Here is a 19638-nt window from a genome sequence, read left to right on the forward strand (position 1 = left end):
AAAAAGCACCTGTGACGCAGTCTGATGACCCAAGGTCACCCTCAGAGCCCACAGCTGTCTACCTTCTACACGAACACCGAGACAGTCACATCCGCCCACACGTCACAGACCACAGCATGTTTATATACAAATATATACACACGAAATAGATTTTTAAAAACTCAGACAAGCCCAGAAGAAAAAACTCACAAGAATCTCCATATACAATCTATCTTTGGAATTCTTCATTAAGGTTTCCACAAAATACAAAGCTCACAGAAATCTCTACATCCACCACAAAACAGAATCAAATGAGAGTTAGCACACAAACAATGATCTGTTTCATTTTTCAAAACATAAATAACAAAAATGTTCAAGGTTTTACAGTTTTCTGAATGTGTGTGTCTTTGTAAGGCTTTGGGGCGCAGTCTGGTGCTTGCACCCTGTCATAAGCAAGGAAGGCCACTGCGGATTCATTCCTGAGGGGGCACACAGTTCTGCTCCAGCCTGTGAAACCTGCACGGTCAAACACCCCCACCAGGCCAGTGTCACTAACTTTCCTTCTGTGAATGCAGAGTGGGAAGGTCCCGGCAGCATGCGAGCTCAGAAGACCAACCGTGAAAGGCAAGACAGGGAAGACGGGCTTCTTCTGGGATACAGTCCCTTCCTTTTACCCCGGAAGCGCCCCAGTAACCCACAGTTCAAACTGCAGTCGCAGCGAGACATCTTTAGATTAAATAGTGTTGAGCGTGGCATCTCTTGGTTGGGTCTTTCAGGAGAGGTTAAAGTGGAGAGGTCAACGTTGGGAAACCGCCTCTGAGCACAGAGCTCCCCACAGAACCCCCCGCAGGAGTCACATGGCTGGAGAGGGCTGGGGGCAGGGAGATGGCCCCTGCCTTGGGCCTGAAGTCCGAGGGAAGAGACTCCAGCAGACACTTGACCTGCTCCTGGCCCAGCTTTATCTTGTCATCCAGCTTCCGCTGCTCGATGAGGAGTGTGGACTTCATTTTCACAAAATGCTGGTAGTCCTGGAGCTGCTCAGCCGACAGGTAATTGGCCAGGATGGCCAGCACCACGCGCTCCCTCCGGTCCAGGTTCTCCTTGAGCTCCCGCGCATCCTCATGCTGCCCAGCCAGGATCTTCCTCTTCTCATTCAGAGAACTCTGCCAGGGTAAAGCAAAAGGGCAGTCAGTCAGAACACAGGAGAAGATAGTCCAGGCTCCCGGACAGGACTGCAGATCCCTCTCTACCAACAGTGTAAGGATGGGGCTTTAAGGCTTATTATCCTTCTGAACACTGGCGCAGAAGTGGTCGTGGGGACAACCTGATCCTTTCAAGGTCTACACTTAGACTTCATTTTCAAGTTCTCTTGAGTACTTAAGATTCTCAGCCACTTATCTATCTACTGAATCAAAAACTCTGCAGGGGGCTGGAGAGATGGTACAGTGGTTCAGAACACCGACTGCTCTTTGAGAGGGTTCGATTCCCAGCACCCACATGGCAGTAACAGGGCATCCCCATGCTCTCTTCAGGAAATGCATGAGTCATGCAGACATAAACAGCCATTAGTATAAAATTAAAATAAGCTCAAAATCTTAAACCTCTGCAGGAAGGCCCTGAAATCTGTGTTTTAACAGGACCTCTTGGTGAGTCTTTAATAAACAACTGTAGAAGGTTTGAGCCCCCTCCCCGCCCCCACCATAACACAGGAACCCATTCCCTTCTCTAAAGAGTCACCCCCACCAGCCCAGGCTGCCTCAGGGCCTCTAGCCATGAATTACAGTCCTCCACCAAGGGTGCTACCTCCCATCCAGGGGCGAGCAGCCTCGCTCCCTCAGCGCTGTTTCTAGAGGCGCTTCACCTGTCTCGCATCTGCCATGATGACACAATATAAATGCCGAGAATTTTTTTAATTTTAAATAAGTAGTTTTTAGACTTTTCAGGCTAAAATGACTGAGAAAATGTAAGATGGAATTCAATCACGAAGTACGGTGACTTAAATGACCTTATTTAGGATTATTAAAGGCTCACGTGACTCTGCCCCAAATTTCCCAAATTTGAGACAGGGTCTTACTTTGTATCCCTGGCTGGCCTGGAACTCAGCTTGCCTTGTCCTCTCCAAGGGACTAAGGTGTGCACCAGCAATACCACACCCAGTCAGCTTTTAGGAGGATTTCTGAGACTGCCTAGGAGCAGTCTAGAGTCAAAAGGTGAATCATGGGCTATGCAAACACAGTGAGACCCTGTCTCAAAGAACAAAAACAACCAAAATTTGAATTTTATAAGTATATTCATTTTTACAATTCTTTCCCCAATCAGAAAGACCTAATACAGTCTGGACACTGAATTAAACAAGCCGTACACTTCCTGCCTGGGTCTCAGATAAAGAGCTGGAGACTCTGAAGCTTTGCGGGCATTCCTCCCTACCCTCTACCAGCCCAGTGGATGGATGAGCTCGATGTGGGGACTTACTGGGTCACCTTTTCTCTTTTCCCTACTGATACTTTTAGTTTCTCACAGAGACCAACCACTGGTGCTGCATGGTAAAGATGCAGGACACGACACACGAAGCATGAGACACTGGCAGTGTCTGTCCAGGCAGAGAGCAGGAGGGACACCGCTAGTGTATCCACGCCCCCCTGGGCCCTCATGCAGATGACCTGGAGCTCAGCCTGCCCCCTCACCCCAACAGCTCTGGGGCCTTTCTCAGAGGTCTGCGCAATATCCTGTCTCTCCTTTCTCTAAACATCTAACACCCTTTTTGTCTCCTTGAGGAAGCAAGGAGGGAGAAGGAAAACTTGGCGCCTGTGCATCTAGTTCCCTAGGTGTCAGCACAGCAGGCGTTCCCTCAGCTCCATGGTGATCGGCATCTGAGAGAAGGGATTGTGTCTCCTGGCTCCTCTCTGTGGGCACAGGCATAGAGGACAATCCGCTAGGTCACATACCCTTTCTTCTTTACTTGCATCTTCACCGAGGCCGCTAAGGACATTCTCCACTCGGGCGAGGCGTCCGGAGAGCGAGAGCAGCAGGTTGACCACCTTGTCCAAGTCCCCGATGAACATCTTGTACTTGTCAAACTCGTTGGGTTTGCAGAGCTCACTGATCAGGGCCTCGACCTCTTCGCCCAGGGCATTGTTGAGCTTGATGTCCATGAGCAGGCTTCCCTTTGCTTCCTGGAGGATCTCGAGCTTATGGGTGAGGCTTCCGATGAGCTCAGCCTGCAACAACAGGAGAGCTACCCACATCAGGCGACTGACACCCCTAGCCCCATCCTGCCTTCAAGGCTAAGCTAAAAGCTCCCCTGCTCCACAAGGGCCAGTGACTCAACATCAGAACATTTTTCTGGCCTTTCCCTGAATGCCTGTCTACAACTGCCATTCTCTGAGCCTATTCAGCGTTCACAGGACAACACCTGATTACACATTGCCTGGTCATGTTTCCCCACTGTCTCATGGTGCACACAGCTCTCTTGTTCCCATTGGTTTGTTAACTTCTCATTCAAGGTCCTTTCGTGACATTTCTTGCTGGGTATAATACCACGAGTTGGAAGGCAGGGGCAGGGCAAACATCCTCTCTTACAGAAAAGCCTCTCTTACAGAAAAGCCACCAAACAGGAGTGAAGGGAACCGCCTGTGGGCTGAGAGCAGAGTATCAGTTGACCTTTGTGCACAATTACTGTGTGCTATGCCACACAGACCAGTCTCCACTAGCTCACAGATGCTAGTCCAGCACATACAGCAGGGGAGCGAGAGGCTTGGGGAGGGGCCTCCTAAGGCAAGCGCATCGTCAGAGGGGCTATCCCCACATAATCATTACAAACTATATCTGGATTTAGTTACCATGGTTGTGCAATTTAAGCACCCAATTCCAATATTTCATACTCTATTTTGTTGTTGATTACAGCCCCTGGGGGTCTTACTATAAGTATCCCAGCTTTGCTTCAAAGCTACTATGTAGACAGTACTGCTGGGAACTTGCACCTCTGCCTACTGAGTGCTGGGATTATGGGCATCAACACTATGCCCAGCCTCAGAATACAAGGGAATGGAGTGGGGGGAGGCAGTGAAACTAACGCTTTGCTCTGAATCCCAGTCAGGGTGAGGAACACGCTCCCAGGGACCCAAAAAGTGACCTGCCACCCGGGAGCCAGCAGCTCACGTAGTCTTAAAATGCCCACACTCTGGCTTGAATAGGGACACCCTGTTGTCCTTTCAACTTTCCTGATCCCCATGACTAGGGTTGCCTTTCTAGTGGAAAAGCTACGCAGTGTCTAAGCATTTCACTCCTCAGCTGAAGGCTCTGAGCCCAGGAAACACAAGGGAGGGAACATTACTTAAGGATAATCACCTTCTCTACTGCCCCACCCCGAAAAGCATCTTCGTAACTCCAGAACTGCCTCCTAGGGAATGCTGAACTGGGGTAACCTCGCTCACATGAAGAGAAGAGGGCAGCAGACACCGTCAGGCTGTCCAGTGCATCCCTGCCGGATGTCACTACGGCACGAGAATGGCCGACAGCCATGAGGCGGCAGCCCTGGTGTTCCTAACCTTGTGGAGCGCAGCTGCCAGGCACCCTGCTACCAGCCAACACGGCATTTAGCCAGGCATGTTTGTAATCCTGTAATCCCAGCACTTGGAAGGGAGATGCAGAGGACGGCTGCAAGTTCAAGCTCCAGGTAGGCTATGACTGCACAGCAAAACCTCTCAGAAAAGAAAAAATGAAAAAAAAATCAGGGTGGTCAAGATGCCCCAGCAGATGGGGGTGCTCGCCACCAAGCCTGACTAATACACGGTCCCCCGCCCGAGTTGAGGAAGAGAACAGATTCTCTCAGGTTGTCAGCTGATCTCCAAATGTATGTACTGTTGAGCAAATACATTATACACAAATAAGTACTGTAATATTTTTAAAAAAGAAAATATAAAGTCAGCAAAACAGCTTATCAGGTTAAGGGGCTTCCCAAGCAGGCCTAGCAACCTGAGTATCTGGAGTCCACAAAAACTAAGCCCAAATCTAGTCTGCTGGGTCTTTCTGTCCAGACCCAGCCCTGGAGAGCGCGATCCTACAAAGCTGCTGAACCACCACCTGCATGCCGTGGCGCATGAGCCTTAGACATACACTATACACGTCCATCCTATAATTAGAAAAAGAAATTGAATTTTGTCTAAAACACTTTGTTCTACAGAAAAAAAAGGCGTTCTGCTTGCCCAGATTTTTGGCATGTTTTAAACTCCTGTCCTGAGGTTGTAAAATTTCTAGAAAAATGCTTAAAACAAATAATTGTAGAAAAAGGATTAACAACTTCAGTTTTTATTATTTTATAAATATAACTTCCTTAGGATCTAACATTTTATGACATTATTCCTGAAGGGAACTAAAAAGTGCTTTGATGACTTAATTGACACATACCCACCTCCTCCAAATTCTCATCCTTGTTCTCAGAACTGGTATCTTAAAGGTCAAATGTTAAAATGACCACTCTGCTCATGAGCAAACTCCAGCACAAACGGGCACTTTTCCCTGACCCGTCTGATGGTAAAGGGGTGGGGATACACTCTGCTAGTTCGCCGGCCCTATGCAGTGGGCAGTGCTGCTGCTGGGGTGACTGCTCGGTACACAGGGACACGTGTGGGTCAGGGCCCACGTCTAGTCTGTGGGGTATACTGCTTGGTGCACAGGGCCCACGTCTAGTCTGTGGGGTACACTGCTCGGTGCACAGGGACTCATATGTGGGTCAAGGGCCAGGTTCCACGTCTAGTCTGCTGGGTCTTTCTGTCCAGACCCAGCCGTGGTTTTCAAAGGCGTGGATGCTGGAGAGAGCCACAGGTAGACACCACAGAAGCCTATGAACACCACAGCATGGACTACTGAGCAGGCACCCCAGTCCCTCCTGCCTCATGGGAATGTTTTTTCCCCCTCATTTTCCCAAGTCTTTATTACAGAGACTTGGGTTTGTGAACGCAGGGAAGAGGGTCTGAATAACTACAGAGCCAAGGGAAAGCTGGCTGTGCTGCAGCCATTTCTTTGCCAGGAAGATCTTTTTAAAAACAACAAAAAGCCAACTTCAATAGAACTCACTTAGGGCAGGAAAAGGGAGGAGGGAAGGACTTTTTCAAACATTATTTATGCGTGTACCTGCCTTAGGTTTGTGCACCGTGTGTGTGCAGGTGCCTTTGGGCAGAGACTGTCAGACCCCTAGAGCTGGAGTTACAGGTAGCTGCGAGACACTTAGCATGCGCTCAGAGAACTGAACCTAGGTCACGCAAAACCAACAAGTGCTCTTAACCTCAGCCCGAGAGACTGTTCTCTCGCGGGAGCTACTGAATATGTAAACCTCTGACATTTACCCTCTTGGCTTCTCGTCTGACGAACTGCTAACTCTGGCTGTGTGAGATGCTATTTATATGGGTTCTTTTTCTAAACATAGTTCAACACAGCCTCCCTCCCATCTCACCATCTGCACACGAACATCCTGCTGGGCCTCTCTCCCTCGTCACCAGACGAACAGACGGAGTCAGGGACCAGCTCTGACATGACTGCTGCCAGCTGGTCACCTGGCCTGTGCCATCTCTGTGCCAGGCAGAACAAACAGCTCACCGCTCAACCACTGCTTCGGAAACCCAAGAGCACAGGTATCACCCCAGTGTCAGCGATATAAGCACAGGAGGGGACGGAGGGGACGGAACATGCTCATGTAGTAAGTGGCAGAGCCAGGGTGCAGACTTCAGTGACTACTTTCAGATACCTCCCAGGGATGTTCTGAGGTTCAGGTGAAAGAGAGCTTGTGTGAGCACACTGGAAAACAAACATACCAGACACATCTTGCTTTCTGACAAGGTCAGGCCATAGTCTAAAGAAAGTGGATGGCTGGAGGGCAGTACCCAGCCTCCCCATGTGGCAGAACTGCCGGCCTCCTGCTCTGAGGGCTTGTACCGGCAGCATTCCCTAAATCATTACAGAACAACAGCCTTCTGATGGCTCTTTTCATCAAGAAAAACTCAGCACCACTGGCCAAGTGGCTGGGACAGGTGGAGTCCGAGATCCGGGACACTGCGTGTTACTTCTGTCTTGGCTGAGCTTTAGAAAGTTGGGGCAGTTTCCGACTTAGGAGGCCAAACCTCCATCACACTCTACCTGACCTGCGAGGTCATGGGGTCTGATGGCAATGTCAAACCTCCTCCAGCCAGGAATCTTTCCCCATTTCTCCTCCAGGAGGCTTATGACTGGAATGTCATCATATCTATTTGCGGTGGTCCCTTGGTGCCAGTTACGGTCTGATAAGATGGAGGAACAGTAATGAATCTGCAAGGTCAACTGTCTTCCCAGTGTCCTAGCTGTCCCCGTCAGCACAGCGACCTGGAGCTGGGGGTCATCCGATCACCCTTTCTCTTCCACCCTCTACACTAATCTACCATGAGCTCCTGCCTATTTCATTAAAAACAGAATATTCCCAATGGCTCTCTGGTTGTTGTGTTGTCCAGTGACTGCACCTGCTCCCACCTGCTCTGGAGGGACTTTTCTGATTGCCAGTCTGTCCTACCTTCTGCCAAGTCCCAGAGGGTAGCCTCTGGTGTGGACAATGATGTCGTAACTAACTCACTGCAGCTTCCCTCTTCTGCATGTTATAATTAAAGCCCAAATTTCTAGAGGGCATTAGGGACGCTGGCCTTGGCAGCAGACTGAGGTGCACACCAACACCCCACATTGGTGAGCCTCCTGCTTGTCACACCTTAACAGCCCCAGGGTAAAGTAGGAAGCAGTAGAACCCGAGGGGTGGGTGGGCTTAGGTGAGCTGGTATGGGGAATCTCAGCTTTCTCTCTCTCTCTTCTCTCCCAGCTGTGTCCAATGTGGCTCCACTGAGGGATGCCCACCACACAGTGGTCGCAAGGCACCCCAGAACCCTTCCTGGGAGCTGGAGGGAGCAACCCCGGGTCTAGGGTGTGAGGATCCACTATAATTTCCTTCTTTTCGTTAAGGAATGCACAGCTGTATAGGTTGCTATGAGGGAGAACCTGTCTTTCCAGAGAGAGAGAGAGAGAGAGTAGGGGGTACCTAGAGAGGAGGGCGCTGGACCAGAGATGCTTGAAACTCACGGTGCCTCTGGGTTCCCCTTTACGCTGTACATGGAGGGAGAAACAGAACAGAGCACAGGCTCTGAGAACTGCACTGTGCCAGAAATGCCGAGTGCTCAAGTCCCCAACTAAAGCTCTAAGGGAACCGGGCAGTGGGGGTTCATGCCTTTAATCCTAAAAGTTGGGAGGCAGAGGCAGGCGGATCTCTTGGTCTACACAGTGAGTTCCAGGACAGTCAGGGCTATACAGAAAAAAATCTATCTTAACAAAAAAAAAACAAAAACAAAAATACCACCGGCAAAATGAAGACAGGAAAGTGAACTTGGGGTCAGACCAACAGAAACTATCTAATCTGAAGAACTGAAGGAAAAAAGCAAACAGCCTCATTCATTCAGAGCAGTATGAAAAGCTCTAATATTGTATCACTGTGCTCCTAAGAGAATATTAATTATGCATAAAATATTTAAAATTAATACATAAAAATATTGAAAGAAATAGTGGCTGAAAATGCCAATTGTGGTGAAAGCTGCCTATCCAGACTCGAGAACAGCACACACACCACAGGCAAAGTGATGACAGCCAAATCGCAGCCATGACAAGATCACACTTGTCGGACATTGCAACAACATGTCTACAAGATGAAAGACTAGAGAATGGTCGGCCCAGAACTCCACGTCCAGTGAAACACCCGTCAGGAGGGACAGCGTCCTGGGGACACAGACGGAAGCTCCATCACTGCAGATCTGCTCTGAAGGAGATGCTGAGGACTCTTTCTCAGGATCAGAGGAAGCGAGGCCAGAAGTGAGTGCGACAGAAACGAGCGCGTGGAGCCGCAGCTGCCTCTCAGGCCCGCCAGCAGCGGCTGCTCTCCAAAGCGGTGCGGTGAAGCAGTCGAAAATGCTGTCATTTACGTCACTGTAGAATGTGCTGATATAGTATTGGTGGAATTTTTTGTAAAGAAAAATTAGGGGAGCACACAAAACTATGCAGCCTACTCATGGACCGTAGCTAAATAGTGCTAATTTACTTCCTGAGAGGATGACTCAGTCCTATGAAAGTCATTTTAAAAAGAGCTGGAGAGATGGCTCGGCAGTTAGGAGCACTTGCTGCTCTCTGAGAGGATCTGGGTTCTGTTTCTATCACACACATAGCGTTCCAGAGGATTTGATACTTTTCTGACCTCCACAGCACCAGGCATGTATGTGGTGTCCATACATACATACATACATACATAACATAACTTACACAGGCAAAACACCTATACACATAAAATAATTAAGTCTTTATAAAAAAATGAAGATGAGAAAAAGCACTGTGTACTTTCTTCTTTGCTACTGTAATGCACAGTTCTATCTGCAGGACAACAGGACAGAGAACAACACTCAGTTGAAGATGTCACGACAGCACAACACATGGGACGGTGTAAGACTCACAAAACGGGCAGTCAGTGGGATCTGAATGAGAAACCTCTGGTTGAAGACTGTGTTGTAATGGCTGTTGCAACACACAGCCCTGAACTCACAATGCTAAAGCAGCAAGAGGGAAAATCTGGTAGGGTGCCCTCAAGTCTCTGTTTCTGGGGTGCCCCTTAAGTCTCTTCATTTTGGGGGGTATGTGTCTACGTGCTGTGGTTTTGGCCAGCACACCAGAAAGAGGCATGTTCTGCGCACTAAGTAGGCGCACACTTCCCAGGCTCACTGAAGCAAGCTGCACGCGTCCTTTTGCAGGGGGCATGCCTGGACTTATGGAGGGCTGTAGGCAAAAGCAGAAGGGCTCTTTGTCCTGCAGACACAGCGTGCCCATGTCTCCACGGTTTGTGGGGAGACTGTGACAACAGCAGGGTTATTTTAAAAATGTCTGTCCGACATTTACAATTTCTGTAGAAGTACCAAATGCTAACGATTACATTTCAACCCTGCACTTTAAAGGTCTCTGAGGTGCTGTGAAAGCTGCGGGGGTGTACAGAGGTCAGTCTGTCTGTCCTTGAAGGGTCTGGCTTCTTTCCCCAATTAAAAATGTAAGAGCTTCTAGTTTTCCTCGTGAATGAACTCCGACCGGTGCCTGAGAACAGCGTCAGAACCCCTGGCTGTGTGGTGCCAGGAACTTGAGGCCCAGTTCCAGCTGGGAGATCTTTAATAACTAACTCAGCCTCTTTAAGCCTGCTTTCAGAATGACAGTAACTTACCTGTCCCGTCCACTCACAGGAGACCTCTGAGAACTCACAAATGCCATCAGATGGGACAGGTTTGCCCCCTGCCCATTACAAGGACCTTCACTACCTTTGGGGAAATAGCACAAGTGTCCACTCTACCTTTTTCTCGTTGACGTCCTCCTGCTCCTCCTCCTCAGGCTCCGCCTCTGGCATGTCTTTGATTTTGTTCAGCAGCTCCGCCTTGGCTGCGGACACACTGTAGTAGGCAGGGCAGCTGACCAGCATGCCCACGGCTTTCCTGTCATCGCTCCTGAAACACACGGCACAAGGTCAGAGCAGCTGTTCCTCATCTGGCCCTTCCGAATGTGCAGCAACTTCTACTGAAGCTCTTCCCAGGAATGATGGCTGATGAGCAAATTATTTACCAGTGAGTGATTATTACGTGCTGGCCCCTAAAGCCAGACAAACACGGGATGGAAACCAGGGCTGGGGACAGAAGTGGGAATCGGGGCTACAAGTCATGCAGCTTCTCTTCGTGATTCTTCTTTTGTGATAACGACCCTGTCCTTATCTCACAGAGAGACAGAGTGCCCAAGGTATGGCACAACCATACCAGCCCTTCCTATCCCTTCTTGCTTTCCCAGAATTTCTCTGATGCTTGAATACATGCATTTTCACCTTCAGCAAGCCTCATACATACCACACTACAAGTCTGTGAAATCTGGAGCCTGGGGGGTTTTTTACAGTGAACTAATGCAAAACCTAGTCCTCAGCCGGGTATGGCGGTGCCTGTCTGTAATCTCAGTACTTGAGAGGTGGAGGCAGGAGGATCAAGAATTTAAAAGCAGCCAAGGCTACTGCATTTCAAGAGAAATTGAAGAAGAAAGAGGCAGAGGGAGAAAAGGAATTAAAGTAAAACAGTGGCAGGCTCAAGGCATCCAAAACAACTGGAAACTGAGAAACACGGCCTCTCATGCTATTTGTTTTTACCATAATTGAGTTTTTTCATAGTCTGATTAATTTTTTTTTTTTTTGAGGAGTTGGGGATGGAACCTAGGTCCTCATGCATGCTCAGCAAGTGTTCTACCATTACAACCGCAGCTCAAATTACAGTTCAGACACTGCCTGATGAGTAAATGTCTCACGGAAGTAAGCTGAGTTCTCCTGATGAGAAATCTTAACTCTTCAATCATGTGCTATTATTTAACTCTGACCCTGTGATTTTACTCAAGAATAAAGAACCATGCAGACAAACATTTTACCCATTTCCTCTCAGCGGCTGATCTACATGTAAGCCAGCTGATTAGGAAACTGGACAAAGCCTTCAAAGAAGGGTTCGTGTGCCATAGGCCACTCACAAATCTGACCACCGTCACAATGCTCAATCTTGTCACAGCAGGGCTGCTCACTTTCACCAGCAGGTGGCGCATGCCATCTTTCTGAAGGTTTCACCACCAAATTCAACATAAACTCTCAAAGGTAACATTTTTCTAAGACTGCACTGTGAAATGACTTGGGTCTTCGTGCAGCAAATAGCCAGGTAACAGCGCGACCACTTACAAACACCACGGTGAGCGGCATGGCAGACCCATCCTGGAGCCCTGTGGTGCCCAGCAGACTGCCCTGCACTCTGCAAGTATTCAGTGATGCTTGCTACAGTGTCACAGCGGAGAAGTTACCGCACCTAAGGTAGGCTCGGCCCTCCAAATCTAAAACTGGAGGGGCAGAGGGGTGACCACGAGGCCTCGAGTTAGAAGAGCGCTGAGAACGTGGCCCACAGACGTGAACGCTATGCACACAGCTCTTTTCTCCCTCTCACCCAATAAAGCACGGCATTCCTGCTACTGATTCAGTGAGAATCAGCCGGAAGTTTCTAGACTGCAAACCCGTATCCGGGTGAAACGTTCTGTTTGTATTTGGTCTGGAATTGCTTACTGCTGAGTCTCAGTCTGTCAATTCACAGAGTTTTCACTGAAAAATAAAAAGAAAATAAAGCCCACTCTACTCTTCCTCCAATTAGTCTTAAATCAAGTATCCACACAATGGGAAACACTGCTCACAGTGCTCCTGCTGTGGCCGGTGCTGGAGCTGTGTTCCAAGACCAGGGGAGGGCTTGGGAGCCTCCAGAGCAGAGGCTAAGGGGCCCTGCATTCCCTCTGAAACCTCAAGTTTCAGGATTTGAGCAAATGCTCACCTTAATGCCTGAAAGTGAATGTCCTATATATATCGATTTCTCTAAGCCTCTCTCTTTTTTATCATCAACACCACCATCAACACCATCATCATCATCATCATCATCATTGTGGTTTTTCCAAGACAGAGTTTCTTTGAGTAGCCCTGGCTGTCCTGGAACTTGCTCTGTGGACCAGGCTGGCCTCAAACTCAGAGATCTACCTCCTCTGCCTCCCAAGTGCAGGGATTAAAGGTGTGCATCACCACGGCCTGGCTACGCTCCTTTCCTTTTCATAAAGACTTGTCCACTGTTCTTGTGGAGGCCTCAGATATGCCCGCATCTCCTTGCTCCCTCTCAGCACCGGGCCTAGGGGAGCTCCCTGAAAGCATTGCTATTACAACAGGCAGTCATGTGTTTGTGGAGTTAGGGACACAGTACGATGGGTGAAGAGAGCAGGAGTCAGGGTTCAAATCCAGTCGCTCCCACCCACACTCTGGGGCCTTGGTGGACAGACATTAATATTCCTGTGTTCCAGAGGTGCTCATGACAGTGAGAGGCAATAAGGCTCACGTGAAGAGACACGGCCCATGGGAAATGAACAGTGGCTCCTAATGACTGGACACAAGCAGACCAGGGGCAGCGCAGCGGGAACCCTCCTATCTAACGACAAGGATCTCTACTGCCCTCCTCTTTGCTGCTGGGCATGTATCCTGAGAGCACACCCTAAGCTCAGATGGAACATCACACTTGATCAGTGACCTGTGGAAGTAAGAACACATCACTCAAGTGCTCCAAGAAGGCATGACCCCACAGGGCTTCAGCTGAGAGGACGTACCTCTTGGCTTCACAGCCTGTCTGTCTGCCGGCTGTCTCCAAGGCTCTCCTCTTTGTGCCACTCTCCCTCAGCACACCAGCATCTCCGGGGAACAAGCCCTCCATCAGGTCCATTGTCGTCTTCATTCTGGAGTCCGGGTCCAAAATGTCGGCCAGAGATTTGTCTTGATGGACAATCTCCTTGGCAAGAGCTTCTGTTCGGATATCTTCTGAGGTCTTCTGGGGCTCGGCATGGATTTTCTTTCCTATATCCTGAGTTCTACCGACAGTCTCATGGATGAGGCTTTGGGTCTGGCTGGGAGAGGCCTGCTCGCCGAGAGAACCGGTGAGCTGTGGCTGAGCATGCGCGTCGGCAGGTGTGTTGGACTCGGCTTCTGAACCTGCGGCTGGAGTCTGGGGTGGTTTGGGAGTCATTATGTGACAACCTTCGGAATGGACTGCACCAGGCTCATGCCTGTCCCTTGAGACTGTCACCATGGGAAACTGACAGGAACTACTAGGGAAAGAAAAGACAGTGTGGTTAAGGGAAGAGTCAACAGAAGCTGAAGGTGAGAGCAGAGAAAATGTGAGGGAGGGACTCTCATCAGGGCTCTAGCTTCCCACATCAGTGGTGTGAGGAGATACATCTGCAGTGCTCTCCAAACCATGGGGCTCTAGGAGTCTTCTCCTGAGCCCAGGGCTGGTCAACTCAGACACTAGCAATTCAATCTGACAAATGTTGCTATTGGGCTCTGGAACTTTCTAGAAGGTACAGATGGACAGAAAATAGTGGTGGTGACCTTTGTGGCATTCAGAAGATGCTACCCCAAAGACATTTTTGTTTATGTTTGTTTCTGAGACAGAGTCTCTCTATATATAGGTCAGGCTGTCCTGGACCTCAGAGAGATCCACCTGCTCCTGCCACCTTAGTGCTGGGATTAAATGCCTGGCCCCACAGAGTTGTTTCTTGCTTTTTTTTTTTGACATTTATTTTATTTCTACATGTATATATTTGGGATGCATGTGCACCAGAGTATATGTATGTGAAAGTCAGAGGACAGGTTCTCTCCTTTCACCATGTGGGTCCTGGGAACAAACTCGGGTCATCAGGCTTGGTGGCAAGCTTAACCAACTGAGTCACTTTGCTGAACCTCAAAGGGAATTCTGTGAGCTATCGCCAGTCTCAAACTGTGTTGAGAAATGCTTGTTCCTCGTCGGCCTGGCTGCCATCACTTCCCTAACTAACACTACTGACTGTAGCTCTGCCCTTCATCCCTGTGGATATAGAGTGCCCACAGACAGAAGGTGACCCTCACAGCTCAGCCTTCTGTTTGAGAGGCTGCTTCCAGACTGTGTGTGTCCAGTGCAGCCGCTGGCTAGGGAGGGAAACTTACGCTGGGGTTTAGTACCAGGAGACCCTTACAGACCAGACAGAAGTTATATTCTCTCTCCCCTGTCTGTTCTGCCAGCAATAAAACTGAGTTTCTGAATTCTAATTTTTGTTTCTTTTCTTTTTTTTTAAACTTTATTTAACTTTATTTCATGTGCATTGGTATAACAATGTCAGATTCTCTGGAACGGAAGTTACAGACAGCTAACTGGGAATTGAACCCTGGTCCTCTGGAGGAGCAGTCAGTGCTCTTAACCACTGAGCCATTTCACCAGCCCCTAATTTTTATTTCTTTAACTGATCCAAAACTCAGTCAGGCAAGAGAAGTTGGGTCTTGGCTCTTTAGAGCCTCCCTTCTCAATACACAATAATCGCTAGCCCCTCAAGGCAAACGAATGAATGGAGGTGCCAGCTTCATGGGATGAGCCAGCATAAAGAATGGGGCTCCCTGGGTGCCCTGGCTGTGAACACCTGTGAATGAAGGATGACACCCCCTATCCTCCCCCCCCCCCCCCGGTAAAAGGCTGGCCTGGAGCTGCGCACTCACCTGCTGCCAGCTTCCTTGTACATTTCACTGTCCAGCACTGCCTCATACACGGCTTGGGGAGGAGGTGGAGGAAAGTCATCTGAGCTGTTCACTAGGGTTTCCTGGCTCAGTGGAGGAGGTAGAGGTGGAGGTGGGGGAAGAGCTTCAAGTGTGGGGCTTGAAGCAGCCCTGGGGTGCAAGTCCTTCACAAACACTTCATCCTCATAGTCCCCCCGAGGTGGTGGGGAAGCCTGCAGGGCTGACTCGGATATCCGGAGAGAGATCCTCCCTGGAGTGTCTGGGTCCATAGTGCTGCAGGAGCTCGGCAGACTCTGGTTTTTATAGTGCTTCAGGTCTGCAAACTCAGGCACCGAGGTGTCCTCTGAAAAGCTGTCTTCCCTGACTGCATGGGCCCACTTCGTCCAAGGTGGTGCGGGGCGCTGAGGCAGGGAGGCCCTCTTCCACATCCCTTCTTCCAGCCCATGCTCTGGGCTGCTGAGCTCATGGCATTTTGGGCTGGGAGGCTGGGTCAGACTACGGCCATCGTTTCTGTGGGTCAGGGCAGGGGCAGAGGGCGGAAGCGGCTGTCGTCCAGGCTGACCGCTCCTTTCAGTCTGCTGATCGATGGTAAGCTGTGACCGGTAACTGGAGGGGACAGGTGATGGCAGAGGGGTGCTGGGTGGGGCTATGGAGGCAGCTCTGGTATCTAGAAAGTGGCCTTGCATTCCTGCTGAAAGTGGCCTAGAGCAAGGTGTTCTAAGCTGCTTTGGATGGTCTGGGGTTCCAGAACATTCAGTAGGAGCTGAGGAACCAACGGTGGATTTGCAGCCTGAGTCATCCCAGCAAGGGGTAGGACGGTGTAGGGGCAACGTCGGCTCTTTTTGGCCTCTGTCTGAGCAACTGGCAGACCTGGAACGAGGCACAGACCCAAGGGTTAGAGCGCTACACAAAGGGCAAACACCAAGTGTCAGAAACAGGGTGAGGCCCTCACCCCAGAAGCCGAATACTTTTCCTGAACTAAGGTAAACAGGGCAGACGGGCAGAGCTCCCTCAGGCAGTCCCAGCACAGCCCTTCTTTTCCCAACCCTCCCGCACAGCCCAGGCTCCTGCCAGGACACACAGGGAAGGCAGCTTCTGAACACAGGCTATAGGAAATAAAGGAAAAGAAGGAACACAGTCTTCAGCTCCTTTGGGACCACTTTGGGGAGCTGCTCTGGTCTCTGAAAGAAACTGAGAGAAAGCCTGATGCCTCACTCTCTCCCCGAACCACCCCAAGGAAAGGGTCTGCCTGGGGGGAGCATCTGCACGGCTTCTGAGTCTGCAGGTTTGGTTATAGCATTCTCTGTTCTCCAAGTCTCTCAGTGTCCTCATTCCCTAAGACAGAGGGATAAATCAATAAAAAGGAGGGAGATGCCACCTAAGGAGCTAATTCTCTGCAGGAAGCTGGCAGTGAGCAAGTCCCTACATGGTGCCTCGAGCAAGTGTCTGTAGTCATCAAGGAAACCCAACAACCAACAACTCCTGTCACCTTTGCTACTGAAATCAGAGAGACAGACAGACACACACACACACAAAACCACACACGTGTATACAGAGGTGGAGGGAAGAGGTGAGAAGAGAGAGTGCAGGGGGGAGAAGGGAGAAAGTCTGGAATATTGCAGCCTGGACCTGTGAGGCAGCGGGTAATGTGTGGATTGAAAAGACAAGCTCTAGCAAACCCTGTCATTTCTGAGTTCCGTATTGCAGTTCCCAGCTGGCCGTGGAAGGAAACCTGGAGAGCAGATGACATCTTTCATTTAGCCCACCCGAGGCCCCGGATGGAGCTACGGCTCTCTCATACATCCGCAGCAGTTCACCACGAAACCGTTACGGGGCCAGGCAAGTACACAGCAGCGAACAGAGGCAGGCCGGAGAATCACAGTCATGCGTGTGCCTTTACTTTTGTTAGATACAGATGCCTGAGTGAAGAGCTTCTCCTGCTCAGATGGAGCTTCTCACCACCCCTATGACAGACCTTCTCCAGGGACCCTGCTACACCCCTGGGCTGTTCTGCACCTCTGGTGGATTGAGGCAGGTCCTCTGGGAATGCATCTTCCGTCTGTTCGTGCAGTTTGGCATCCCTAGCACCTAGCAGAAAGTGCCGTCGATGCATGTCTGACGAAAGAATGGTGTGTCCTCTGCCCAGTCACTGGCCAAACTGGAGGACAGGAGCTGTTTTACATTCAGCATCTTAGCTGGGTGTGGTGTACACCTATAGCCCCCTAGCACTAAGGAGACTGAGATAGGACTCAAAGTTCCAGTTTTTGGGGTAGCTAGCAAATTCCTAGACTACAGGGAGAGAATCTTTTTCAAAACAAACAAACAAACAAAACAAACAAACAATACTTAGCAACCTCTAGGCCCGCCTTGCCTGCTTTCAGAGATTTAATGTTAGTGTGGTGAGTGTCTAAGTCTGAGACTGTATCCTTAATAGGTGCTGTATTAGTCTGTGTGATGATGTCCCCTTTAAAAGCCTCTGGACGTACATCATAAACACAAAATGATAGAATACCCACTAAGGAGTAAATTCAAAACTTAGACACTTTTAGTTTATCTTTGGCCTCGCTCACCATACTATCATTTGGAAGCAGGATTTAAGTTCAATGTTTCATTTGATTGAGCTTCTTCATGGTGACTGTTTCTCAGGAATAATTTTAGGGTAAAAACAAAGCACCTTCGTTCATTTAGCTAATATAATCCAGGTTCACACATGACAGATTTCTTCTCGCTGTCGCCACCACGCTCTGTTTACACAGCCATTCCCGATGGAGACTTGAGTCTTTGACAATCTCTGACTACTGTCAACAGTAAACAGTGCTGCTATGAACTTCGCACGCGAGCCTCTGTTGGATCCGATGCTAGCTCAGTTTTTAAGGCTTTCAGGAACCTTCAAGCTCTTTCCCACAGTGTACAGGGCTCAACCCTCTCACCCTCTATTGCCACACACATACATACCTAGATCCAGGGCCAGCCACACAACATGGGTCCTTCACAAAACCAAAGCCACTGTCTTCCCTCAGCAGCACATCCTGGAAGCACAAGAAAAGGGCAACACTGAGTGCAGGAAGGAAAGAGCAGGAACCTGCATCCTGCGACCTCCTGCGGTCAGGCACCATGGCCGCACTCTAACAGATGCTCCCCTTTAGTCCTCAGAGCTCCAGGAAGATTGCTGACAGCAGGCACTGGGGAGGGGACAGACCCAAGGTCGGAGGTGGAAGTCAACGTGAGAACCTCCTCTGATCTCTGCAGGCACCCCCCACACACACACACACAAGAACGTCTATCAAGGAAGAGGCGTCTGATGAGGGTTATTTTGGAGCTCACAATTGCTGCAGTACTGAAATATGATGACAATGACATGAATTCAATGGGGCAAACTTTTGAAATGGCAACAAGGGGCGATGGGAAATAGGAAAGACAATGGGAAAAGTTACAATTTTGCAAACTTTCAAGTGTTCTGAATAGGAATCTAATTTGTAACTGGGCAATAGTAAACTCTCCCAAGTCTCCCCATTGTGTGGGATCAGTAACTCTGGGGGGCGTTTTAGGGTAGTTTTGGTTTTTACTGTGAGTAGATACTGATGCCTTGAAAGGGTTAATACTGCAACATTGATGGTGTAGAATCCATCCCGTGTGATCTGGTCATGATGAAGAGGAGACTGCTGCTATGAACGGTCATGTAGTCAGTTCTCCATCATGTACAGCAATAGGACACGACACTCTGCACCTAACTTTAGTAACTTACTCACTAGTTACTCGTCCAATGGGATAGCTGCCTTTTACTTCCTTATCCATGACTTTGACCTGGGTGGAAGAGGAAACTCATAGTCAATGAAGACTCAAATGTTGCTGGCTAGGGAGGTAACAAGTGGACAATGTGCTTAGTGGGAGCTGGAGTTCAGATCCCTAGAACTCACATAAATGCTGGTGGTCATGGTGAACTACCCGAGATTCTAGCATTCCAGAGACGGGGATCCCCAGAGCAAGCAGGCTAGCTAGATTAGTTACACTCATAAGCTCTGAGTTCAACTGAGAGACCCAGACCCTGTCTCACTACCACCAGCCCAGAAAAAAACAAAAATCAAAGAGAGAAAGAAAGATTTTCAATGTCAACCTCAGGCCTCCATGCACGCGCACACAAACACACATATACACATGTCCTGCAACCACATACACGTGTAAACCAAACAGCCAAAGATTGGATAGAGCTATAGTCCAATGGTAGAATGCTTGCCTAGCATGCATGAGGACCAGGTTCAATTCTCAGTATTGTCTCTCCCCTCCACTGCCGCTCCCCAAAAGTCAAAGGTGATCAAAGTCAGAAGAAGCAAATGCCCTGATGTTACTAATTGCACCTTACCCTTATCAGGTATATTACTGTGTGCCAGACAGTTCACTAAAGATTTTGCATGAAATATTATCTATTTGACATTTCCATTAAAATTTGAATGCATACATGCATGCATAAGTACACATGTACACATACATGATCAAGT

The 19638-nt window shown here is 49.3% G+C and overlaps 1 protein-coding gene and 1 long non-coding RNA gene across 8 annotated transcripts in view; one reads left to right on the forward strand and one right to left on the reverse strand.

Annotated features, from left to right (window-relative positions):
• Window positions 1-202: 202 nt before the first annotated feature.
• Shroom3 (shroom family member 3) overlaps window positions 203-19638 on the reverse strand; it is a 288498-nt gene continuing 269062 nt past the window's right edge. For 6 of the 7 annotated variants that reach the window (XM_085691624.2, XM_085691628.2, XM_085691630.2 and 3 more), the window contains 6 exons: window positions 18098-18171; window positions 15125-16012; window positions 13210-13704; window positions 10361-10511; window positions 2925-3197; window positions 203-1142 (listed from right to left, as the gene is read on the reverse strand). In XM_085691624.2, coding sequence (XP_085547750.2) covers window positions 762-1142; window positions 2925-3197; window positions 10361-10511; window positions 13210-13704; window positions 15125-16012; window positions 18098-18171 — 2262 coding nt within the window. In that variant the 3' untranslated portion in view covers window positions 203-761. The remainder of the gene's footprint in view (window positions 1143-2924; window positions 3198-10360; window positions 10512-13209; window positions 13705-15124; window positions 16013-18097; window positions 18172-19638) is intronic. The other variant, XM_085691625.2, reaches the window with a different exon arrangement.
• On the forward strand, window positions 10492-13341 carry LOC146893774 (uncharacterized). The gene is made up of 2 exons (XR_015002652.2): window positions 10492-10628; window positions 12910-13341. It is a non-coding gene; the product is annotated as an uncharacterized LOC146893774 (long non-coding RNA).

This window comes from Myodes glareolus, chromosome 8 (assembly GCF_982192425.1).
Source record: "Myodes glareolus chromosome 8, mMyoGla1.1, whole genome shotgun sequence".
In the NCBI taxonomy this organism is placed as follows: domain Eukaryota; kingdom Metazoa; phylum Chordata; class Mammalia; order Rodentia; family Cricetidae; genus Myodes; species Myodes glareolus.